Source organism: Marmota monax, unplaced genomic scaffold (assembly GCF_021218885.2).
Source record: "Marmota monax isolate L192 unplaced genomic scaffold, Marmota_monax_Labrador192_F-V1.1 WCK01_AAM20220418_F8-fsc00050, whole genome shotgun sequence".
Lineage (NCBI taxonomy): Eukaryota > Metazoa > Chordata > Mammalia > Rodentia > Sciuridae > Marmota > Marmota monax.
In genome coordinates, this window is record NW_026694552.1 from 6,733,910 (window position 1) to 6,759,745 (window position 25,836).

The 25,836-nt window shown below is 43.4% G+C and overlaps 1 protein-coding gene across 1 annotated transcript in view; it reads right to left on the minus strand.

Moving 5' to 3' along the window:
- The window catches only part of Col4a6 (collagen type IV alpha 6 chain), a 281,018-nt gene that overhangs the window by 10,889 nt on the left and 244,293 nt on the right, over nucleotides 1-25,836 (minus strand). The window contains exons 19-37 of the mRNA XM_046420854.2: nucleotides 24,977-25,117; nucleotides 23,851-23,955; nucleotides 22,065-22,225; nucleotides 21,421-21,600; nucleotides 20,690-20,873; nucleotides 14,073-14,144; nucleotides 13,691-13,798; nucleotides 12,428-12,649; nucleotides 11,889-12,050; nucleotides 10,142-10,312; nucleotides 9,144-9,287; nucleotides 7,654-7,779; nucleotides 7,046-7,227; nucleotides 4,932-4,995; nucleotides 4,251-4,325; nucleotides 3,560-3,667; nucleotides 3,359-3,466; nucleotides 2,091-2,162; nucleotides 1,692-1,817 (exon numbers count right to left, since the gene is read on the minus strand). Of these exons, the coding sequence (XP_046276810.1) occupies nucleotides 1,692-1,817; nucleotides 2,091-2,162; nucleotides 3,359-3,466; nucleotides 3,560-3,667; nucleotides 4,251-4,325; nucleotides 4,932-4,995; nucleotides 7,046-7,227; nucleotides 7,654-7,779; nucleotides 9,144-9,287; nucleotides 10,142-10,312; nucleotides 11,889-12,050; nucleotides 12,428-12,649; nucleotides 13,691-13,798; nucleotides 14,073-14,144; nucleotides 20,690-20,873; nucleotides 21,421-21,600; nucleotides 22,065-22,225; nucleotides 23,851-23,955; nucleotides 24,977-25,117 (2,511 nt within the window). The remainder of the gene's footprint in view (nucleotides 1-1,691; nucleotides 1,818-2,090; nucleotides 2,163-3,358; nucleotides 3,467-3,559; nucleotides 3,668-4,250; nucleotides 4,326-4,931; nucleotides 4,996-7,045; nucleotides 7,228-7,653; nucleotides 7,780-9,143; nucleotides 9,288-10,141; nucleotides 10,313-11,888; nucleotides 12,051-12,427; nucleotides 12,650-13,690; nucleotides 13,799-14,072; nucleotides 14,145-20,689; nucleotides 20,874-21,420; nucleotides 21,601-22,064; nucleotides 22,226-23,850; nucleotides 23,956-24,976; nucleotides 25,118-25,836) is intronic.

The window sequence follows — 25,836 nt, forward strand, 5'->3', positions numbered from 1 at the left end:
GGCAACTACTCCTGAATTTTGTGTTCTTCATTCCCTCACTTTTTATCATAGTTTGACCATGAATATTTGCATCCCTCAACAATATATTGGTTGTTTTGCTTCTTTTTGAACATTTATCAATGGAACCATACCAAATATATCCCTTTGTGACATGCTTTCCCCCCCAACATTATGTTCCTGAAATGTATCCATTTTGACATGTGTTGTTTACTGTGTAATTGTGGTCTTATTACCTCAGCTAAAGGAAATGAATTAATGACCATTCCCAGTCAACATTTGCAAACAGAAAAGAAAATGCCCTGTGCTTTTATCTGATCCCCTGTTCTCTATGTCTTGTGAAAGAAGCCACTGTGTCTCTGTAGGCTCAGGCCCTGCTTTGAGCCCTTCCTCTCGAGAAGCTGCTGGCTTTCAGAAAAGAACAGGATGGTCCAGACCAAAGGAAAGAGTAAACACAGAAACAGCAGATGCACCAATTCAAAACGCAGCAGAAAATGAATTAATTTGTGAATACAGTTTCTGGGAAACATATGAACATTATGCGAACATAAACATAAACTAAGTGCAATGAGACTCCAGGCCCCAGAGCTATGAGGAACAGAACATTTTGCAAATATCATTTCCCTAGGTAACATGCAATAATATAATGACCAGCACTGATTCCTCACAAAACCTGTGAGGCAGATTCTGTTATTACATCCATTTTTGGTGGGGGTGGGGGTACCTGGGATTACACTTATGGGCACTTGACTCTGAACCACATCCCCAGCCCTATTTTGTATTTTATTTAGAGACAGGGTCTCACTGAGTTGCTTAGCGCCTCGCAGTTGCTGAGGCTGGCTTTGAACTCACCATCCTCCTGCCTCAGTCTCCTGAGCCACTAGAATTATAGGCTGCACCACCATGCACAGACTTTTATTCCATCCATTTTATGGAAACAAACAAGTAAGGGCTCATTTGGGATTGAGGGACAAGGAACTTCATTCTTCAAGGTCATATAGCTAGTGAGAGACCTGAAATCAGAATCCCATTGGTCTGACATCAGAGCCCATACTCTTAGCCATGATGCTAAACTGAATTCATTTTCTGTTTTACAGTGAGTGGGATCAATGAGAACTCATTTCTTTCTTTGGGGAAAGGGAGGCTCTGAAATAGAATTCAGACAATCTGTTGAGTGAGGGAGTGAGATCAAGTGGTATCTGATTTCCAGTAAACCCAACAGATACTAATTTAGTGCATGTTGTGGGCTTGTCCTTGGAAGATACTTATTCTTAGCCTTGGGCTTTTTCTGGTACCATGATGTCTTCCCTAAATCCTGGAAGTCCCATGCATACTGGACACTGAGGAAATTCTGGCCAGTCTCTCACTAAGTGGACAAGCACTATCCTGTAGGACCATTGAGCCAGGCTCTGACCAAGAGAGTCTTTAAGGTGAATAAGGAAGAGTGAAAGGGAACCTGGAGACTAGAGGGGACTTGGTAACTGCTCCCTGACACCCATTCACTGGAAAGCCACAGGCACAACCTGTCCTTCCTTTCTCAGCAGCCCCCATGGGGTTCTGAGACTCCCACAGATATTGAAGACATGAACAAATCAACCCTGCAGTCCACATGGCTCTGATGAACCCCAAACCTGGACCCCCATCCCAACAAGGCCTCCCTCAGCTTCTATAAGGCCTGACATGAGCTCATTTACCTTGGCCACCTTTTTGTCCTCTTGGGCCTGGTTTCCCTGGAGCTCCAATGACAATTCCTGGTGTTCCTTTTTCCCCTTTGGGACCAGGAAGGCCAGCAGGCCCAGGCACACCAGTAATACTGGCTCCTAGGAAGAAACACAGAGGGAGGAGACAGACTCAGCAGGGATAAGGCCCTCCTGTCTAGCCCACTTGTCTATGCTCTGGAAAAATATATCTTATTCAGGCAGAAAGATAAGCCCTATCCTTTTCCCCGCTTACATTAAGGAACCATAAACTGATGTCTGGTGAAGAGATCTGTAAGCCCAAGTATATGAAATAGACCACAGTCAAGGGCTAGTCCCTACCAGGTTTTAGAAAGAGCCGGTATCTTCCTCCTTGCCATTGAGGGTCTTCCTTACCTGGAGTTCCATGGGTCCCCTTGGTGCCTGGAAGCCCATTCAGGCCATGTAAACCAAGAGGTCCAGGCAATCCTGATAAGAAAGAACATCAGAAATGTCAACAATTTTCCACCTACCCACAAAGCCACTTTAAGGTCTTCACATTAAAGTCCTGGTTTTCCTTAAGGGCATTAATGCCTTAAAGGAGTATAGCTCACACCTAAATTACACCATGTACCCTAGATTCTCATGACTCCTATCAGAGACAAATATGGCTTTAAGAGTAGGATGATAACTAATTAGGCATCTTCAAGAACATAAGTGGTAATAAAAAACCTTTGGTTTTCAGCTCCCAGAGATTCACTGCCCAATCTCTAAGTCAAGGAATGGCAACATTTCCTGGGCAACCAACTTCTGTTATGGCTTGGATATGGTTTCATGTATTGGAAGGTTGGTTCTCAGTGTGGCAATGTAAAGAGGTGTTGAGACATTTAAGAAGTGAGCCTTAGTGGTAGTTCATCGGGTCTTTGGGAATACTGCCCTCAACAGAGATTAAGGTATTCCTCATGGGACCCTGTGTTAGTTCTTGTGAGAGTGAATTGTTACTAAAGAGCTCTGACTTCCTGTCTTGCCATATTATCTCTCCCTCTTGCATATCCTCCACTATTATATCATCCCAAATGAGGTAACAAAGCCAGGGGTAGGAGGGTATCCTCACCAGATCCAGTGCCATGCTGTTTGGACTTTCAACCTCAAAATTGTAAGCTAAATAAACTTCTTTTCTTCGTAAGTACTCAAACTCAGGGACTGCATTACAGTTAGGGGCAACTAATACCTTACTTGCTAATTCTTCTCTGTGAAGCCCATGTTCTTTTCCCTTTCATGCTTGCCCACTTGTTTGGGGGTGGCTAGCAGGGATTGAACTCAGGGGCACTCAACCACTGAGCCACATCCCCAGCCCTATTTTGTATTTTATTTAGAGACAGGGTCTCACTGAGTTGCTTAGTGCCTCGCTGTTGCTGAGGCTGGCTTTATATTCATGATCCTCCTGCCTCAGCCTCCCTAGCTGCTGGGATTAAAGGCATGTGCCACCATTCTCAGCTTGCCGACTTTCTTTCCTTTTCATTCTTCTTTTCCATTATTCCTTATGGGCCCAGTCAGTGATTCTGTTGGGGATGGCTTACCCCTAGCTGCTAGCTCCTAGCTACTATCTTCTTAGATAAAGTAGTAGTTGTCCTTTATGGAGGTAAGGATACTTTTCTCCACTTCCTTCTCTCAAATACACATACCTTTAGGTCCTATTAAGCCAGAGGGTCCTGGAAGCCCAGTTGTCCCTGGATGACCAGAGGAACCTGGAAGTCCTGGGTCTCCTTTCATACCTGCAATCCCTAGAAGTCCTAAATGTGAAACAAAGGCAGAAGTTCAGGATGGGGCATGGCTTGAAGTTATTCTTAACTTTTTCAGAATAAGGTTGTCATGTGGCATGGTACCTGGGGAGCCAGGAAGACCAACATCTCCAGGAATACCAACTTTTCCATGTTCACCCTTGTTTCCAGGAAAACCTATATCACCAACCAGTCCACCTTTTCCTTTCACACCTATGATATCAACACAATTGCTGAGTGGTCAGATCACATTTGTAGCAGTGTGTTCTTCTGTAGGAAAGGATGAACAGGAAAGTAAAACCGTTCTGAACTTCTGAAGGGATCTGATCCTATGAAGAATCTCTTGGGACTGGCTGTGTAGCTCAGTGGTAGAACACTTGCCTAGCAATGCATGAGGCCCTGAGTTCCAAACCAAACACCACAAACTAAAACAATGAAAGAAACAAACAAAATCTCTAAAAAGTGCAGTGGTGGCTATCTTCCCATTTGGAAAGTACCAACTGATTGAGAGTTACGGAGACTTGTTCGGGGCACCTTCCAGAAAAGGAAGCAATAGATTGAAATGTCAGAGAAACACAGTTTAAATAACAATATATACATTAAGGGAGGGATGCTATTATCCCAAAGGTCTTTGCTAGCCTTTGCAACTTAAAGTAAGAGTAGGCTATTTTGCTTGAGGAATGTATTCTGCACTGGATGGAAGTTGGAGAACTTGGGGTTCGTGTCCAAAATTCCTTCTAATTCTCAGTTTCAAAGAGTCTGTGAGGCACATGAGACAAAAATATAGCAACCTTACCTTTAAAACCTGATTCACCAGGCTGGCCCTTGGGTCCTGGGATACCAGAAATTTCAAATGTCTGGCCCTGATTTCCTGGTGATATCAAGACATTGTTCAAACGATCAGGATAAACTATAAGTCATTCTGCACTAAAGAAATCTTCTTAACATATTCTTTTTCATATTCAAGATAACCAAAGGAGCTCTTTGACAAAATTACCTATTGGGTAAAAGGTGACTCATCAATTACAACCCAGGATCTGGGGTGCTACCAGGCTACTGGCACAAAATGCTGTTACATGCAGCAAATCTCCATTGGGAAAGTATAAGCAGAGATGATGATAGATGGGGCCCTAAATCATCACCAGAATGGAACAGTATTACCAGCAAGGATGGGAAACTTTCCTGCTCAACAGACTCAGTTCATCAGGGGAAGAGACAGGAGCTGAGGTTCTCCCCTGCTGCTGAGTCTGAAAGGCAGATGAGCCAAGCTCTAAAGCCAAAGGACACCCTTCTCTTGGCACCATGAAAGTCCTGGAGATCTTGGTAGGTACCATGTTTTTTGTTGCATATAGAACTATAGATGGGGTTTGACCAATTCATTTCCCCATAAACACTGAGTCTACTCCCAAGGCAGCTCTGGGCCTGCTAGAAATTCACCCTGTTATAGAGAAACATTAAAAGAGAAAATGTTCCTTACCTTTTGAGCCTGGGAGACCAAATGCTCCTGGGAGTCCAGGAGCCCCAATGAGACCTTGTGAACCCTTCAAAGCAATACAGGAACCATCATTTCTGCCCAGAGCTCAGGGCTCCCCACCATTTTATTCCCCCTCTGCTCCCCAAGCCAGTGCTTGAGAGATATCTATTATACACAGTCAGGATAGACTGATGTATATTCTGTAAATGGGAAGGTGAAAAGCCAGGGGTCAAGGCACATACTTAGGGTTATTAGGGGCAGGATACTATCTGAAGATTAATACTTGTCATTCATAATTCCTCATTGCTTATCAAAATTGAAATCTTGGCAAATCAATGTGTGGCTGCTCTAGCAAGTCTCTTAGAATATACAGAACATGCTAGGCATGGTAGTGCATGCCTGTGATTCCAGTGACTCAGAAGGCTGAGGGAGGAGGATCACAATTTCCAGGCCAGCGTCAGCAACTTAGTTAGTCCTTAAGCAATATAGAAAACCCTGTCCCAAAAGAAAAACATAAAAGGACTGGGGATATAGCTCAGTGATAAAGTGTGCTTGGATTCAATCCCCAGTACAAAAAAGAAAAGAAAGAAAATACAGAATACAACAATCCAGGTACCAGCACTCTGGTCAAAATTCTAGAACTATGACACATAAAGACAAGTGTTGCTTCACCACATAGGGCTAGTCCTTTGCCACAGGCTCCATAGTGTTTCTGACACTAGGTAGCAGGCTGTTTGTGTGCAGGTGCTGGAGTGTGAATTTGATAAATGTTACCATTTTCACAGGAAAAGCTGCCTTCACTGGCTAATATCTAACAGACTGAGTCTGGGAAGTGGGCACATCAGCTGCTATCAGCAGAGTTCTTCTACTGGTACCTAATATGGCTTTGATTCATTTGGATATGTACCCAGTAAAGACATATCACAGTGTTTTGGGCAGAAAGTTCAGTACTACATTGTGTCACTGTGCACACCAAACCATCATCCAGGACACCCCTTCATTCTGCCTGTTTCCTTACCTGGTTTCATCTGGCACACTACCATAGTTACTCCTAATTATGAGCCTCTTCTCACAGTGGGGCCCCATCCAAAATGGCTTCCCACTTTGTTTTCATCCCTCCTCATTATGTGAGTAGTCAGGACTATTCATTTTAGAACTATATTTTTTGTATGTGTATACATACATTCAGGTATGTCTGAATTTTCTCTACCAGATGGATAGACACTTTTAAAGGACAGGGACTTCACCTGAAGGGAGCACAGGTATTGTGTCCAGTTCATTTTGACCCTGGATATTGCTATTTGTGCAGAGCCTGCCATGTGTCTGACATAATGTTAAGTACTTTACATGTAGCATCTCACTTAATCCTTATTACTTTCTGAAAGAGATTTGAATATTATTCTCTTTTTCTACAGAGGAGGAAAAGGAGTTTCAGGGAAATTAAGCAATGTGCACAAGATCGCAGAGCTAATAAGTGATGGAGGCAAGATCCAAACTCTAGTCTGTCTCACAGCTAAGCTTACTCTACTCTGACTTTTAAGAGTCCAGAGAAACCAGGCTTAAATTTTTTGCTAGTTGTTGCCCCTTATGGAGCTTCAAAGACCTTTCTATCAAAACATCAAGAAGTCTGTACTGAATTCTTACAATGTGCCTGACTCAACATGGGATGCTGGCAGTGGGGTGCAGAAAAGAAAAGCATGTAAGGTTGTTCTTGTTCACAAGCCCTGGAAATCTCATTGAGGAAGTCAGATCCCCCACAGAACCAACTAGATCAATGTAAGCAGTGAGAAGTGAAGAGTGCCAGCACAGCAGGAGCTCAGAGACTCATACAGAGATAGTGCTGGGCTGGGGCCTAAGGGGCAGGCAGGTATTGGCAAATGCAGAAGAGGGAGGAGGCTCTGCCATGTGGAGGAGATAATGTGAGCAAAAACACATTGGTGGGGATGTTCAGAAAGGGTGAGAAAATCTGTCAGACACAAGGAGAGGGTTTTGTTTGAGGATGTCTTAGGGGAAGGGGTTGGAAAGTGGGCTGAGATCAGTAAGGTGGGCACTGAGGGCATGTCCCCCTATACACAGGCCCTTCTTTGGTGGAAAGACAAAGATCTGGGCACACTTACACTTTCTCCTGGCATTCCTGGGAAACCTGAGATCCCTGGGGACCCCTTCAGGCCAGGTAAGCCCCGTAGGCCCATGGATCCAGGTGGGCCTGGCATCCCAGTAAGTCCTTTGATAGTGCTGGGGAAACCTGGAGCTCCAGGCAGGCCTGGTGACCCTGGATGGCCAGCCTCACCTTTGTCACCTGGGAAAGAAATAAAAGGACTTGGGAAAATACTCTGGATAAGAGAAAAAAAGCTCATCCAGATGCCCTGAGACACAGGCAGGAGGAGGCGTATTGGTTTGGGGAGGGGAGGTGTGACTTTTAGTCTTATGGGGCATGATGTGACTCCAGTCAAGGGCAAGTAGTTCAGTGCCCATGCCCCACTATCTGCCAGGCTCTTCCATGGATGTAACAGACTGTGATTCAAAGCCTTAGTTCCACAGTGGTAATTGTAAATTACAGTCTTAAAAAGTCCAGGCAACCATCAGGCACATAGAAGTCAGCCTTCTTGGACCCCTGGCTGCCACCCACACCACTTCACTGTGGGGCCTTTTCTCAAGAAGGAAGCCAAGTCTGGTTGTAAACTCTTTCTTGGGCATTTCTTGCAACCGTTCCCTGTCTCAGCACCTCTGGGCCCAGGAAATCCATTTGATCCAGCTGAGCCCTGAGAGCCTTTGTCTCCTTTGAACCATAGGTGCAGCATTGGAGGTCTTGGACTGGGTACTCCAACTGGACCCGGATCACCTCTGTCTCCTACAAAGATGAACATTAGGTAGTGTGTGAGAGAGATTAGATACAGACTCAGAGAAAGGTAGAGCTTTCATATCATTTCTTTCCATGCTACCCCCAGCCTTATTTATGGGCCATTTTCATCCTTTTCTCCACTCCCATTTCCCCAAATTTGCATTTTTGTGTATGTAAATCTCCTTCTACAAACCCAAAATTGATCAGTAACTTTAGACCCATAGGAAAACCCTTCTCCAAGGATTATCTGGGAGATGTATGGATGTAGCCTTTGTTATGGTTTGGATAAATATCCCCCAAGGGCCCCATGTATACAGCCTGTGGTGCATTGGGAGGTGGTATAGCCTTTGAGGTGGTATAGCCTTTGAGGTGGTGTAGCCTTTGAGAGTAGGGCCTAGTGGGTGGAAATTAAGTCTTTGTGAGTATGCCCTCCAAAGGGGCTATGGAACTCTGGTCTCTCTCTCTCTCTCTTTCTTGCTCTGTGTGTGTGTGTATGTGTGTGTGTGTGTGTGTGTGTGTGTGTGTGCTGGGGATTGAACCCAGTGCCTTGTGCATGTGAGGCCAGCACTCTACCAACTGAGCTATATCCCCAGCCCTCTTCCTCTCTCTTTTTTCCTTCGTGGCCACCATGATGTACTGCCTTATCACAGGCCTAAAGACAAGGCCACCATATGACCATGAACTGAATCTTCTAAAACTGTAAGTCAAGATAAACTTTTCCTTGTTATAAATTATCTCAGGTATGAGTTACAATAATGGAGAACTAACACAGACAATGGGGACTCTTGGGGATGGACTGATTTTACACCACAAGATCAACACGAGTCTTTGGGGACTAGAGGCAGAATGATAAACCTCATTTCTTAAAAGCTTGGTGCACTAGGAGGTGGTGGAAACTTGGAGAGGTGGGGACTAGTGTGAGGAAGTTATGAAGAATGTCCTCAGAGGATTGTGGGACTCTGGTCTTTTCCTTTTCCTCTTTCTCATTTGCTTCCCAGACGCCATGGGGTAAACAGCTTTCTCCATCACATGCTCCCTGCCATGATATTCTGCCTCACCACATGACCAAAGGCAACAGGGCCAACTGCATGAACAGAAACCTCTGAATCCACAAACTAAAATAAAACTTTCCTCAATTAAGTTGTTTTCTCTCCAGTATTGGTATGGTAATGGAAATCTCAGTAACACAGCCTGTATTATGCAGTGTTAACTCAGAAGTGATTATTAGTTTTTTGGTTTAAAGGACTTTATTCAGAAGCCCCAAATCTTATTATTTAACACAGGGTTGTTATAAGCTACAGAAGTGACAAAGTCAACAAGCAAAAGGAACATTGAGAAGGGTGGCAGTTCTAGCATTCACTTCTTCTACTCACCTTTTTCACCAGGAATCCCAGCCTGTCCAGATGTTCCCACTTTTCCGGCTGACCCAGGAATCCCCTTTAATCCACTTGCACCAGGAATACCAGGGAGACCCGGAATGCCTGGAAAACCTACCAGTCCAGTGGACCCCTTCTCACCTGTTGGGAAACAATAACTTCTATTATTATCCCTGTTCTACAAATGAGGAAACCAATGGGGCTTAGAGAGGTAGAATTACTTGTCCAGAGTCACACAGCTAAGAAGTTTCACAGAAGGGAATAAAACCTAGGTTTCTCTAACTCTAAGTCTCAGTCATTACTAAGCTCTTAGTCATTACACATCACTTCACTCCCCTGAACAGGGATGTAGCACTAAGCAACACAAAGGAATGAAGCAGGAGGTTCTTATAATTCATCAAGTTAGAATTTATGTGTGGCACAGAAAGAAAGTCCTAGGGCCAGGAGGCAGGGAGAGAAGCTCTAGCCTACCTCTGATGCTAACAAATTGTGTGCCTTTGAATTACTTTCCCCTGCTTAAAACAGAGATGTCACCTGCCCAACCAGTGATGTCTGTCAAGGCAATCAAAGGAAGTAAGAGCTATCAGGTTCCATGATGGTGCAAATGAGCAATTTCAGTGTGGCTGGTACTGCCATGGGACTTTCTTTCTTGCTTTCTTTCTTTCTTAGTTGTAGATGGACATAATACCTGTATTTAATTAATTAATTAATTCATTAATTTTTATGTGGTGCTGAGGATGGAATCCAGTGCCTCACACATGCCAGGCAAGTACTCTACCACTGAGCTACAGCCCCAGCTCTGGCCTGGGCTTTTTGGACCATGATATTCAGCCCAGTGTTACATAGCAAGTAGTCTATGACTTACCTTAGGCAGTCTTACTTTAGTACTAGGCTTGTCCAACTATCTTCACCAGAAGCCCTGCCCACCTCCCTTTCTGTTGTTCCCCATTCCTGGGCAGAGAGAAGGGGCAAAGCTGGCCTTCTTGATCACTTACCCTTTGGGCCTGGGAGGCCTGGCAATCCAGTGACTCCTGGCAAACCTGGGCTCCCCAAGAAGCCAGTTAGCCCCGGAGATCCAGGAAGGCCTTTTATCCCAGGTAAACCTCTTTTTCTAGTTGATCCAGGGTAACCTTTCTCGCCTTTTTGACCTTTCTTTCCAGGATGTCCTGAATCAGCACAAGAGAGAACATAGGACAGCTGTTAAGCAAGGCTCTGGCCAGATCTGGGCCACTGCCCATTCCCATAGCTTCTGGTTGGTTGGCTTGTTGGGTTTTGTAAATGGCCCTTTAACAGTGACATATGCAAGCTGCTAACAGGCAGTTAGAGTTCTTAGTTGGCTGGAGCATTACTATCTACCACCCAGAGTGCCATGCCAAATGGCTATTACTTCCAACATGGCACAATAGCTGGCAGGGGGAACAAACTCCTTGTGATTTAAACTTTTCCCTTTATGAATGTGGCTCACGCTTTAGCTTCTGAATGGAGCTCTGGGAAGTCAGGGTGGCAACTGGGCTCCAGTTTCCCGGGTACTTCCAGCCTGAATTGCTCCACAATTGTTGTTTCCTAAGCCAATCGGTGAGGTAGAGGTTAAAGCTGAGCTGTTGTTTCAGCCTCCCAGGGAGCCCTGGATGCAGGGCTGCCCTTTTAATCCCTCAAGCAAGCAGTTAAGTCAGCCAGTTCCTTGGCATTAGGGTTGAAAGACCCCCTAGTGCCAAGTACTGTAGAAATCTACAAGGCCCATTTGATCTCCTAGGTATTCTGAGCTGTCTTTCACCACGCTTTAAGTTGGTCAATGGGATTAACCTCCTGAGCTGCTGCCAAAGTGGAATGTTCAGGTACAAAGCAAGGAAATTAAAAAACCAAAGGATTAAACCAATGACGACAGAGGTATTTGGGCCCCCGAGGACCTAAATGAATGACTGACTTAGCTTTCTATGGAATGAAAAACATCAAGTAGCTAGGAGCCCCTGGATTCCATTGGGAGGCCATGAAGGAGACTCCTCAACAAGGGAAGGAAATTCAATGGGAGCCAACCCCACAGCATGAGATCAGGGATCCTTGGCCCTGTAAGCAAGGCCATGTTATAGTGTATAATCAGATAAATCCCTGGTGGGGATCTTAGTCTGTAAGCTTGTGTGCTGTGTTTTTTCACCTAGGCAGCCTATGTGAAGACCCCAGAAACACAGAAGGACAAAGGGGATAAAAAGGATATTAACGGTTCTGCAAATAACTCAACTTCAGTCACTGGGCTGGAGCAAAGGGGAGATGATAGGGTCACTGAGGCAGTGTAAGGACATAGTGCACAAAAAAGACAAGTTGCAAACATTAGGTTGAAAGCAGGGGGTGCAGGGCCCCACCCTGAGTGAAAGCCACTTTTTGGCAATTATACTTTGCTCAAGCTCCTCCTGAACCCAAACTGAGCTCCCCACAGCCCCAGAAAAGGCAGTAGGATGCACTAGACCCACTTGTACAGCATGGGTGGCTTCTCTAACTGGGGAAGGCAGGAGGCCAGGTAAGCATGAAATGGGAGCATCAGGCCATGGGGGAGGGGGCAGGAAGTGATTTGTTGTCATATTTTGGAAGTTAAATTTCAGCAATCTGTATTTCTTGGCACTGCCAGGAAGCCTTGAGTTGTGAAACTTAAGAGCTGAGGAAATTCAAGTCTCTTTCTAGGTTCTGACCACATCACACTGCCCAAAGCCTAAGTCTGTCAGGCTAGGGTTCTTCCTCTGATGAACCTACCTGAAGTTCCTGGAAGACCTGGTGCTCCTGGGACTCCAGATTTGCCCTTGATGCCATATGAACCAACAGACCCTGGGGGGCCTGGCTTTCCCACTTGTCCTGGTGTTCCAGGGCTGCCCCGCTCACCTTTGGGGCCTAGCAGGCCAGACTTTCCATGCAAACCTAATAAAAAAGAGGGGTACAGATAACCATAGCCATATTAGAGACTGAATCACCAAATCAACTTCCAGCAGAAGAGCTTGGCCTCAGGTACCACTGTCTTCTCAGCTCTAGCCTTGTTGCCTTCCCCAGCAGAAAGCCAGAGTCTTTGCAAGAAATCTGATTAGTCATTATGGTCACTTCTGGAATTACCAAGGTAAGAAAATGGACCTAGTCTATTTAGGGAAAATTTCCTAGATAAGAGAGACAGAACAAAATGATATTTCATGTTAAACACCTAATTACCCATCATCCCAGATTCATGTAAATATTCATGCAAGTATACAAGCTACTGTAAAGCTTTCTGTAGACTGTTAAATAAGAGGGGCAAAAAGAGTCACCCTTGGGTCCTGGAAGGCCAGAGTCTCCAAGAAATCCTCTGTCCCCTGGCAATCCTTGTAGGCCTTGCTCCCCTGGAACACCGTTTTCAGCACCAAAGATGTCACCAGGGGCTCCCTTGGAACCTGGTAAACCTGGACTTCCAGCCTTCCCAGGCAAGCCATCTTTTCCAGGAATCCCAGGAAATCCAGGCAATCCCTTCTCTCCACGAGATCCAGGAAATCCTAAGTGTCGAGAGGCAAAAATTAAAGAGGCAAAAGATAAAGGATGTTTAGAAGTGATTTTTTTTTGGGTAGATGTTTCTGAGACAGTTTTTTTTTTTTGCCTCCAAGGTAATATATTAATAAAGGTCAGGGGTCTCTCTATTCCTGGGAGACTTGTGCAGAGGCAGGGACTGTATACTAAGTGACCTTAAGAAAATTCTAGTTTTATAAGGTTGGCCACGGACAGAGCTCAGTAACCTGCTTCCTGGGGCTTGACAGGTACTGAAAAGCACAGGTAACACCCAAGGCCTCCTAGTAGAAGCTCAATCTCTTTGGGAGTTGTTTAACTCCTGCTGTTATATCCCCCTCTTCTTGGGTGAAGAGAGGATAGTGGAGAGAACCAAAGTTTCCAATAAGCTCTGGGACAGGTGGCCCAACATGAGCCCCAAGCTCCATAGTAGCAGCGGTTCAGAATCACCTGGGGTAACACAGAGATTGTTGGTTCCACCCTTGGAGTTTCTGATCAGTAGGTCTTTCAGACAGTATGAGAATCTGCATCACTAACAAGTTCCCAGTTGATGTATAAGCTGGCCCAGGGACCACAGTTTGGGAACCATTGGTGCAGTATAACCCCATGAAGCTCAGGTCAGAACAACAGGGTGTGAGAAAAGGGACAGAAAGAGACAACTTCCCTCTGACTGATCTAGATCTCTTTCTCTGACCTTTTAAGGAGTTGACCCAGGAAAATGCTATAGTAGACAACCTGGCAGAGTCCTAGCTCTGTCACCAGTGTTTTTGTAATTTTGGCAAGTCCTTTCCATCTGGGCCTCAGTTTTCTCATCTGAAAGTCAAGAGATTGTTCACTGATCTCAGATGGCCCTTATTGCTCTGATATGCTGACACCCTATGGCTCTATGGTTTATCTTGTCTGGGCATGAAATCAAACCATCCCAACCACACCCAGAGAGCAAACCTAGCTTCCCATTGTTGGTCAAGGGTAGCCACAATCTGAATACACACACTGACATAAAGGATAAGCAAATGAGAAGCTCTTTTCCTTACCTGGCAATTCAGGGAGGTGAACTAATCCTGGATTTCCAGGCTCTCCTTTTTTTCCACGAGATCCAGGCTGACCTGCAGTCCCAGGGAGGCCACGGGCCCCTTTAGGGCCTAAAAATCCAAATGTAAGTAGTGAGGAGAAAGGAAGTCAACATTCTTGGATATAATTGGTGATGTTCAGTCAAGAATCCCAGTCTCCTGGAGGGCCTCTATTATTCTCGCTTCCTCACATTACCCTCTCCAGCAGACATTCTGTTCCCTCAATCCCTAAGGCAGCCCTTAGGGAGAACTGTTGACCCTCAAATGTTACTGGGCTAGACTCTGCTTCTTTTGGCTCATGGCCTGTAAAGTGTCCTCAATGGCCTTCTCTGGTCTTATTCCATACCTGGGAATCCGGGAGCTCCTGGGAATCCTGATGGACCGTATGATCCAGGAATAATACAAGGCAAGGTAATTCCTGTAAATGGTAACATGTATAAATTACATGAACCCACTTAATCAGAGAAGATGTCCCGCTAGCAGGCTCTTTTACTTCCACTCCATTTAATGGGACAACCAAGTTCTCCCCACTGAGAAGACAGAAGCTCTCACAAAAAATCTTGCCATGGGAAGCTCTTGGGAATTACTATGAGTGAAATTGCTTATAGATGAGAATGCCCTTAGTGTCCAAGTGCCAGGATATCACTTATCAAACTGTTGCTGTCCAGTGGGCCACCAGTCACCTATGTAGTGGGTGTTACATAACAAGGTTTGCTAGAGGTGGGCTGTGCTAGAAAAGCAGCAGATGGTAATTGCCTATTCACCCTGCCTTAGATAGAGCCTCTCCAGGATGGGTTTTTGGGGTTAGTACTGAGGGTCCATTATGCCTACATTACTAGATTGGAAGGTTTGAAGTCAAGACTCCTCAAGTTCATAATTATTCTTTTCTGGAAATAAAACTTTGCCCAAGGCATTCGGTTCTTTTGATAACCCTTCATTTGGTATCTAGTGAAGCCCATTAATTTTTCTTGGTCAGGTGCACACATAAGTCTGTACCAGGTAAATACCAAAGACTACTCTCTTGGCCATGACGGACAAAAATGAGGACCCCTACCGCAGCTCCTTAAGTGGAACTATCAACACTGATACTCAGGGAGGAGGTCCAGTCAATTTCAATATTCAAGATGTTAAAATTGGTATGCATAACCTTTCCCTAGCAAATTATTTCTTGCTCATTCATAATGCAAACAAAAAAGTCCATAAGATCACAGAGGGGAGGTTTAATAAAATACTGGTGAACAAATTGTTTGTGGGCTCCCTCAAGTGCCATTTGCAAACAATTGTTATGCTAATTAAAATTAGCCTAACGTATTCATTAAAAGAATCCCCCAAGGTCTGCTTTAAACCACAGGACCATAGTTCTAATGAACTGCTATAGCATTGCCAGTATTTAAAATAAATCACAAATTGTATTTCTGAAAAATATATAGAGAGAGCCTGTGACTCAAACTGCTTACTGAACTGGCTGACATTCCTCTTCTGAGTCCACTTCTATTTTCCAACATGAAGCCTTGGCATTTTTTAAATTTTTAGTTATAGATGGACACAATATCTTTATTTTATTTGTTTATTTTTATGTGGTGTTGAGGATGGAACCCAGTGCCTCACATGTGCTAGGCAAGCACTCTACCACTGAGATACAGCTCCAGCCCCAAACCTTGGCATTTTTATCCCACTTGTTTTATTTCTAAATCAAGACTGGGAATTGAACGATATAATATATTGGTTATATTGAGTCTGAAGCCAGACAGATTTGATCTGGAATCCTAGTTCTGCTAATAATTATCAATGAAGGCAAGATGCTAAACATCTTTAGCCTCATGTGTAAAATGGGAACTACATATCTCATATGGTGTTTTGTGAGGACCATATTAAACTGCTAATAGCACTTAGAACAGTGCCTGGCACCCTGGCATATGCTCAATGAATAATAGATCTCCTCGTGCTTGCCTTGCATCTAGCATGCCATGAGGCCTTGGGTGACTCCCAGTACTGAAAAAATTCTTTTTTCTTATACTTAAGAAGAGTTCCTGCAAGGCTGTCCCCTGGTTTCTACCTCAGTCAAGCTAGTGACACTACTTTGTAGCCTGGGAAGCAATTTTCTGCCTCTAGATCTCAGGCTTTTACAGTCATGTTTCCACAGGTGGAAAGATGGCTTTAGGGCTGGATCTATAGGTGGTCACAAACACCTCCATCCTGTCAGATACTGAGATGACAGAGCTATTTCTGAGAATCATATCCCAACTCTGTAAATACACTCTATAGGCAAGCACTGCATGGTAAGATGCTTCACTGAAAGGAAGCTTCTATGCCTGTGCTTTGCTCAGGCCTGGGTCCTCTGAACTAAGTAGAAGAAATACCTCCACAGCTGGTGTCATGAGAGGGATCTTATAGAAGACTCTTCTGCCCACAACTATCTCCATAGCCCATTGACTCCAATGTGTTGAACTCTTAACCATTGTAGCTCTATTGCTTTATGTATTACTTAAGAAACAAACTGGATAAGGTATAAGTGTCTCTGGGATGGGGTCAAACACAAAGCCATCCATCCCCAATTTATGAGCTCAGTGTCATACATTCTTTTCACATGTGACAGCCAGATCAAAGCAAAGCCTTTAAAAGATGGGGATGAAGACAGGCATCTGTTCCTGTACAGGAAAAATAAAGATAAAAGGAAAGTATATAGAAACTACAGGAAATCGAGGACACACTTCCCTTCATAAGTTTGTTCCAGGCCGGTCCTATACACTGCACTACTTGTATACTGCAAGCATGGGTTATAAATGGTGAGACAGTAAGGGCTTCACATCATATTGGTAGCTGGCTTTTACTTTACATCTTGTCTTCTGCATTCGTAAATTCAAAACATTCCCAACAAAGCAGAAATCAGCCCTACCTTTGTTCTGTTTTGTAAGTGCAACAAATGACCCAATTATTCCAAATTTTCACACAAATGCCCTAATTCATCTTTAGAATACAAAGGACCTCTGGTTATAAATATTTCTAACATCTCGATTTGTTCTGAGTCCAATGAATAAAGATCAGAATGCATGGATGATTGAAGGCACCTTTCGAAGGCAAGGCATGGCTCCAGTTAAAGTTCAGAAAATACAGCTGCTTAAGTCAGAGATTAGCCAAGCCATCAACATGCATGGCGAAAAGTATCAGCTCCTCTCAGGAGCTTCATGCCCATTTATTTCTGTATTCCCCCCAGGAGGTATGTGTTAGGGAGCCCTTGAAGCAGTGCCAGTGTCAGTGTCAGCCTTTGCATCTCAGCCTTAGAATCAGCCCTCCCCAAACAGGGGCATCAGTGTGATACTCAGGCCATAGAGTGTCAGAAACAAAAGTGAACAAAAAAGGAAGGGGCCTCTTGCCAACATTGATGTCTGAGTAGACTTAGCTAGCTCTCACCTCCCTCTGTGTCTAAGTCTCCTTTTCCAACCTTTTCCCTGCAGCAGCAATCACCTAGACCAATCAAGTAAAGCAGAAATTAAAGCAAGACAGAAATTCGTTGAGGCCTAAGGGAAGTCTTGTCTACAGTCCAGATATGCCCACCAACCAAATCTGTTGTTTGGAATGTGTAGAGAGTGCTGGCATCCACACAGGATCATGCACACAGTAGCTGCTTCAGTAATAATCAGGGTGATGGATTACTATGAGCATCTGGAGCCAGAGTCTCTTTGGAAACAGCCCGTTGTCAGCTTGCCCAGGGTTTGTAATAATTCACACTACTAGGTTGAAAGGCTTCGGATGACTACATTCCCTTTCTTGGCAATGCAGCTGTCTTAGCCTAGGCCATCACTGGCAGGGGTGGGTAAATTTAAGAATGGCATTTTAATATTTTTGTAGCAACAGAAAAGGCTGTAAGCAAATGTCTGAAGCTCACAAGTTATTTGTTTTTAAAATTATGAGAAAACTAGGTTTGAGGAATTATATTTGCTTATTACAGAGAGAATGAGAAAACCAATGCTCTAAATGAAATAATTGTTTTGAAAGTCTTGGTACTATGACAAGGACATAGTACCATAGTACCTTTTCTGTAAAAGGCATCTTCCAGGCTAAAGCTGACTATAGCACTATATTCATGAGAACTTTCTGTGTCCAGGAACTAGTAAATCCTGAAATAGTAGTGATCCCATGGGTGCCAGGCATGGTGGCACATGCCTATAATCCCAGCAGCTTGGGAGGCTAAGACAGGGGGATCACTATTTCAAAGCCAGCCTCAGCAATGGCAAGGCCCTAAGCAACTGAGTGAGACTATGTCTCTAAATAAAACACAAAATAGCACTGGGGATGTGGTTCAGTGGTTGAGTGCCCCTGAGTTCAATCCCTGGTACCCACCCCCCAAAAAAGAAATGATCCCATGGGCTCTCCTGTTGACTCAGCCTGTTTTCAAACAGTTGCAATATTTCTATTGTCCATAAGATTTGAGGGTGAATAAGGGTTTTTTTGAGGTACTGGGGATTGAACTCAGGACCTTGAATATACTAAGCAAGGGCTCTACCACTGAGCTACATCCCTAATCACAAGAGTGAATAAGTTTATAGGTACCATATTATTATTATAACTCAATTTATAATCTAGTTGCCTACAAAATGGGTTGACCTAGATTTAAGACCCATTGTTGGCAGAATAAAATTACCATTAAGATTGTTTCTGGAAAAAAAAATGAAAAACAAACAAACAAACATTGTTTTGGGAAACAGAGCTGGAAGCAAAGCCATAGCTGATACCAGGTCTTCCAAAGGCAAAATAGTATTGTTTGATAACATTCCTCATAGCCTTCGTAGGAATTTGTGAAATGACTACTGACTTGGATTTAAGAATCATGAATCATAAATGATCAAGTTTTTATCATAATGCTTATTACATCAATTCACAAAGATAGATTTTAGAATAATAAAAAATTACAAGACCTGATATTCTGTCCTTTTAAAAAAATTCTTCAAGGTGACAAGGTGTAAAGAAAAGAAATTGGTCTAAGAAATAGCCACTTGATGGATGGGAAGGCCATTTATTCTGTAACTAAATGTTAGTCTCTTATGGAGCGTTGTACTCACTATCCTAGGCAGGTAGAGACAAGCTAAGAAATATTATTCACCCTCCTTAGTTTCCAGAGACTTACAGTTTGGTTGGGCAAAGTAAAAGCACTATTTAAAAGAGATATACAATTTAGCAATACATGATTAGCTATACAATTTAGTAGCAATGACATACAGTAGAAGTCAAGGGAAAGCTTAATGGAAGAAGTATGGCTTATGTTGAACCTTGAAAGATGAATATGATGTGATTACATAGAGAAAAGAGGAAAGGCACTCCAGAAAAAGGAAACATAAGCAAAATATTTGAGTTATAAATGAACATATTTGTGTTCAGTATAGTGAAGATTGTTTATTACTAAGAGTATGAGATAAATTTGAAAAGGTTCATTGTGTCCATGTTTTGGGAATTCCAGGCTGAGGAGTTTGGAAATTATTCTTCATTCAGTAGGGACTATTCATAGCTTTGGACTAGGACATAACTTGATGACATTGGCATTTTACAAGTATTAAATTGGCAACAGTGTTCATAGTATAATTGAATGGGATGTCTGGAGGTAGGAAATGAGAAACTACTGAGGAAGTTGTCATTCACTCACTTATCCATTCATCCATCTAACATCCAAGCAACCAAACATTTATTTATTCCAAAAAGTATAGAGGTATGTGATGAGCTAAGCATGAGATAATAAAAACTTAGTAGCAAGAAGTGAAAGGAAGAATATAAGATGGGTTGGGGATGTGGCTCAAGCGGTAGCGCGCTCGCCTGGCATGCGTGTGGCCTGGGTTTGATCCTCAGCACGACATACAAAGATGTTGTGTCCGCTGATAACTAAAAAAAATATTAAAAATTTTCTCTCTCTCTCTCTCTCTCTCTCTCTCTCTCTCTCTGTCTCTCCCCCTCTCTCTCTAAAAAAAAAGAATATAAGAGGCATTTCAAAGGAAGAAAAAGAGATAACCTCAATTTTCCAAACTTCTGATGACTATAAGAAGTGTGAAGATGGATGGAACTTAAGAACACTATGTTGAACGAAATAAGCCAAACTCAGAAGGTCAAGGATCATATGAAAATTGAAGGCATACCAGTAGAGGAAAGGGACGGGGTGGGGGGGGATAGAAGAAGTGAAGGAAGGAGGGGAATGCTGGTGAGTGACATTGGCCAAATTATATTGTTATATTATGCTCATGTATAAATATATAACAATAAATCCCACCATTATGTACAACTATAATGCACCAATAAAAATGTGGAAAAAAAAAGAGGTAAAAATAAAAGTGTGATGTCACTAAGGGAAACAGAAAAGTTGTGGAATACAGAACAGAAGTTCAGATGAAGAGCTGTTCTGAGTGTATTGAAAGAAGATGATATTCACATAGGAAATTCATAATATATAAGCAGGACTGTCATTATTATATAGCCTAAAATCCAAGTAGGAAAATAAATTATAAATGGGAATTAATATAATAAGTAAGGGTCAGATTAAATGCAACTAGGGCCTCTGCACAATCCAAGATTCCATCAACTGAAGAAAGGATCTTCCCTGCTGATGAAATTACCATACAACTTAGAGGACACCTTGTCTAATTCCACACTCATTATTTTGATGACATTTGCAGTAAATGGTCATCCAGCTTCTCCTTGAACTTTCCCTGGGATTATGAGCTCATAACATCCGTAGGCAGCTCTGTGACATTTTCAGACTGCTCTGTTCCTCACTAAATAGAGCTGAAATCCATATTATTCTGCCTTCTAAGCTTATCACAATACTATTATGATTCTTTTCTCACTTAAAAACGCTTAAGAGGATTAAAAGTAGTGATTATTGTCAACCTATTGTCTTCTTATGACACATTTCATGGAGTCATAGTTACTCTAAAGGGGTTGAATATTCAAGTCCAAAAGTCATCTGATTCCATGACTCACCTGGAGGTCCTCGGAGGCCTTTTTGCCCTGGCAATCCATCTATTCCTTTATCTCCAGGAAGCCCACGGGGTCCAGGAAGTCCTGGTAGCCCAAGTCCTGGAGGGCCAGTTGGACCATGATGGCCTTTTTCACCAGGAAGTCCTGGGAACCCCTTTTCACCTGGGAAGCCCTGTCCACCATCACCCTAGATAACACAAAAAAGAATGAAAGTCTATCTCAGAGACTTTCTTGGAGAGTCCTCTGATCATAGGAATAAGTTAACCAATATGACCAATGATTTGTGTTTCACTAAAATTCTCCATGACTGTAGTTTATTAATCAACCTTCTCTGAGTTTAGTTAGTGGGAATGGTCTTTCAATTCTGTGTGATCTAATACTTCAAAAGGTTCTCTGCTGTGGGGAGAGGGCAGGCAATGAGCAGTATAACAACCCTTGAGGTCATAGAAAGCAGTTGAATTACGTGAAGGAGAAAGCTACTGAGAAGCTGAAACATTTTCAAGTACATTTGGTCAACTGTTACTAGCATTTATCAAAGGAGACAATGATCATTCTGAGAAAAAGATTCCAATTTTACAGGAAGAAAAGCAAAGAGCCTAAAATGTCATTGCAGAGCCAGGATGAGATGTTCCATACTCTATTCTGTCCTGTTTCCTGGTCCAGGGGCCATCAGATCTCCCCTAAATCAGGTGTGAGAATTTACAGAGTTAATTATCCAGGAACGATCAACTTACCCGAAGGCCTGGCAGACCTGGTAAACCTGGTACTCCATCCTTGCCTGGGGCTCCTGTTAGACCAGGGAACCCCTGGGGGCCAGGATCACCTTTCTCCCCTGGTATGCCAGATCCTGTACTGAGAGTTGGTTCACCCTTCTTTCCTTTGGGGCCTACAAGACCTGGAGGCCCAAATAGTCCCTGACAAAACAGACAAAAGGGAATAATGGGGAGATGTAGACTTTGTAGAATTGTGGCACATATGATCCAAGGGGTCCTTGGGTACATATTGGTACTGATCTGGACACTTGATTACATTGTCATCTTGAATAATAACTGCCCCATTTTCTGTGTCCTTTCTAAATTTTGAAATATCTGAGAGTTGAAATCTCATCTTAATTCCTGTTTTATCTTCAGGGCCCAGCATGGTGCTAGGCAAATGTAAATAATTTTGTGGGAGGAAGAGAAAGAAGGAGGGAGGGAAGGTTATAGCTCAGAGGGACTTTAGAGATCGTCTAGTCAGAATTCTTTGTGTTATGGATCAAAACCCCAAAGCTTTCTTTTATATCCTACTTTTATGTGCTTTAGGAAAGTGATTGGTGAGGAGTGAGGGACACTTGAAAGCACCCTTTTCTCCCTCAGGGCCAAACTTTGGCAAGACTTACTGGAGCCCCTGCTGGGCCTTGTGTGCCCCCTGAGCCTGGATCTCCTCTGGTTCCTTTAAGGCCTGGAAGGCCCATGAGACCTTGTGGCCCAGGCAGACCTGGTTCTCCGGGTGGGCCAGTATTGGGGACACCACCATCACAAGCACAAAATCCCGAGTCCCCTGGGAGAAAAACAGATGACATAAAATAAAGTGGGTCCTCTATCTAAGAAGAAGGAAGACCTGATATTGGTTATTTGTGACTTGAATAACTTGTCTTGGAGAGAATCAAGAGACCTGCAGAAAAGAGACTTAAATGAACTAGGCTTACTCTCCCTCAGAGTACATCTGTGCTAGTAATTCAAATTCCATGAGTCTGGGATAATATCAGCCATCCATTGAGCCCAATGTGCAATCACTGTTGAGAACCACTGACTTAAACTTAACCAACTGAGAGTCAGAAAATGGTAAGCCAGGAAAATGAGAAAACAATGTGTTCTTCAGATTAGTATAGGTTGAGTTTAAATGCTCTGAGATAGAAAACTTTTTTTTTTTAAATCTTGGCATTTTGGATTAGGGATATCAACCCATAAGGTCTATGCAAATATTCCCAAATCCAAAGAATATGAAATCAGAAACATTCCTATTCCCAAGCATTTTAAATAAGGGATACTCAATCTGTATTTCTCAAGTGTGTCCATGGACCTCCCACATGAGTCACCTGTTTATAAGGCAGCTTTCTGGGCTCTATCCAAGTATGAATCAGTCAATCTTAGAAGGCTAGACCCAAGAATATAGTTTTAAAAACTTTCCCTAAGTGGTTCTGATGTAGAATGATGCTTGAAAGTCACTCTCACTATTCTAGACTTAGAGAAAATCTTTTGGGCCCATGGAAATTTAGAAGGGGTAGCATTAGTTCTCACTCCTCTTTTAGGAGTGAGAACGATATTGAGAAATACACCAGCCATGTAGAGAGTCAGGGAAGAGCCAGAATTAACATCCTAAATTCAGTGATTTGCAATTTAATATCCTTTGCCCTCACATAGTCTTCCTTGAGTCTGAATAATAGAGATCAATATTGCTGAAATTTCTGAACTAGGTTAAGACCTGAGATCTGAAACAGGTCACTGCTCCTATACTTAGGCAGTGGTATTTTATGAGAGGGCACTGAAAAAGAGAGAAGAGCTGTTAATTCCTGGAGAGAACAGGAAGTCTCAGATATCTGAAGCCCCTAAGCCATCCCTAAACCTCTGCCACCCACGCCTGGGTTGCAAGCATAATGAATTGATTTATTTAAGCATCTTCCCTTTAGAGGAAGGAATGGAGAAATGACCCAAAGGCAGAAAGAAGATGAGAGAATCAGTGTGGTGGAAGGCTAGGTTCATTGATCAGCTCTTCAGCACCATTGGGGACTTGGGTTGTTTTCCTGGAGTTAGTTTATTCAATCTCAGGTCTTGAGCAGTTCAGAGCCCTTTCCTTCAGGCTGAAGGTGATGATAAGTGGCTTCCAGTCTTGCCCTTGCAAACTGGAAGTGTTAAGCTGGTTAATACCCTGACAGCTAGCAATAGCTTCAGCAGGTGGAGGGATTATGAAAAGCAGCCTGCACCATTGTGTCCTATGTGACCTCAGTTGCCAGTCTTGGTCTTAGAGCCCTAAATATAGCACTTCCAATAATCCTGTGATCAAAGCCCCTCTCAAGAGTCAAAATTACTTCCATTCAGATTGCCAAGGCTGTTGTCTTGCTTATTCTCCATAAAGCTGTATCTAAGAAGCTTGGGGGACAAAGAAACTCAAAGGGACAAAATCACCTTTTACTCCTTTGAAACCTGGGCTTCCTTTTGGACCTTGTTCTCCTCGGAGACCAGGGAACCCCGGTTCTAGGCCATATAAGGTTCCAGTCTTAAATGGTGAACCTGAAGGGAAAAAGATACATGAAAGATTGGCAGCTTATAGAACTCAACTGACTTGACTTGACATAGAAGGTCCCTCACCAAGTCCTGTGTCCTTGAGGCTCACCACTCAGAGACAAAAATATCTAAAATGGGGACCTCCAAGTCTGAGGCAAGGAGCTAACAAATCCTTTTGGCTCAATTTACTCCACTAATACTTAACAGAATTTTTACTATGTCCCAGGCACTATGCCAGGCATTGGGTATTCAGGGATGAACATGGTGGCTTCAGTAACTCAGCAGCCCCAATATGTAACCCAGAAAGCCCCCTTGGGACAAAAGAGAAAATAGCTGCAGGATGAAGTGGTTAGGAGCTCTTAGGGTACAAAGAAACATGCTGGGGAATATTTCTAGCCTTTCTCTCAGAATCTGGATTCCCATATTCAAGTATAATATCTAAGAAGAACAGACTCTATGCAAGCTTTCATTCATTCATTCATTCATTCATTTGGTGCTGGGGATGGAATCCAGGGCTTCATACATGCCAGGCAAATACATGCTCTACCACCAAGCTACACCCTCATCCCCACCTACATAGGCTTCTTTAGTAGCCACCTTGAGGATCTGGGCATAGTTTCTCCTTTCTTAGTCTTTCAGCCCATTCCACTTGAACTCCCTGAACCAGGGGAAGCTCAAAATAGCCAATTATACTTCTGCAGGAGCTGAAATGCTAGAGGGCTGAGGGCTGAGAACAGTGAAGGCTGTAAAGAGAATCTACAGAAGCTGAAAGGCATTAGGTGTTTTTGACCATCAAGATGGCCCTAGCTTGCTTGTTCCTTGATGAAGAACATTGTGGTATAGATGATAACAGCAGAGGCAGGGTTGACTCAGACAGTATGGAGCCTTCATTGCTCCCCCCTGTAGTTGATGTGTCCTCTTTTAGCTGTTTAACCTGAGATACTTCCTCAAAACTCATGACTGTTCTGTAGTATGAATCACACCTGATCCAGGTCTCAAGACCATAGAAAAAAAATGAACAACTTACCAGGTAGGCCTGGTGGGCCTGGTGGGCCTGGTAGGCCTGGGAAACCAATTCTTCCAGGAAGGCCAACTGTGGTGGGGCCTGGGTTTCCTTGGTCTCCTTTCAGGCCTGGAAATCCCTGAGGTCCTAGGGCACCTGGCATGCCTGGAAGGATAAGCCAACACAAAAATGCTCATCTCCCTACTTTTCAGGGGTATTCCAATCAGTGGCATATATGGTAAACAATTCAAGGAAAGCAACTGGGAAATCATTTGCCCTTCTCTTGCATCAGAGTTGAAATGTTCCTAGAGGATGAATGAGCCTAGCCTTTTGGAAAACTGAAAACCAAAGGACAGAAACACAGTCAGGAGCAGTTTCTTAGTGGCAAACTTGAGAGGAAAACTGAGTCTTAAGCCTCTGACTCCTCAAGTTTTTTTTTTTTCCATTTTGAGGCTGGGCCCAGCTGTTCTTCCTCCAAAATTCTGCTTTAAAAGCACAGGTATCCTTACAGAGGCCCATCTCCATGGAAATTGGGAACTGGTGAGTTTAAAAGTAATGTCTAAGGTTTTATATCTGTGATAGTTCCCCCTCCCAGACTCTAGCATGTTCTTTCTCTGCTTGCGACTTCAGAGTGACACAAGAGTATACTCTTCTGAAGATTGGTGCAAGGAGAATACCCACAGGATCCAAGGACCAGATAGTGCTTGAGTTAATCCCAGAGTCAGGGTCTGGGTACAAATTTGCCTTTGGGCTTTTGTTAGACTCTCTTGGCAAGCATCAACCAGAATGGCACTTCAACAGGAGAGTGATAAGGTTCCAGCTGCCAGAGGTACGCCTCTGATTGCAACAAACCTCACTGACAGTCTGGGGTTGTCTGTCCAGCT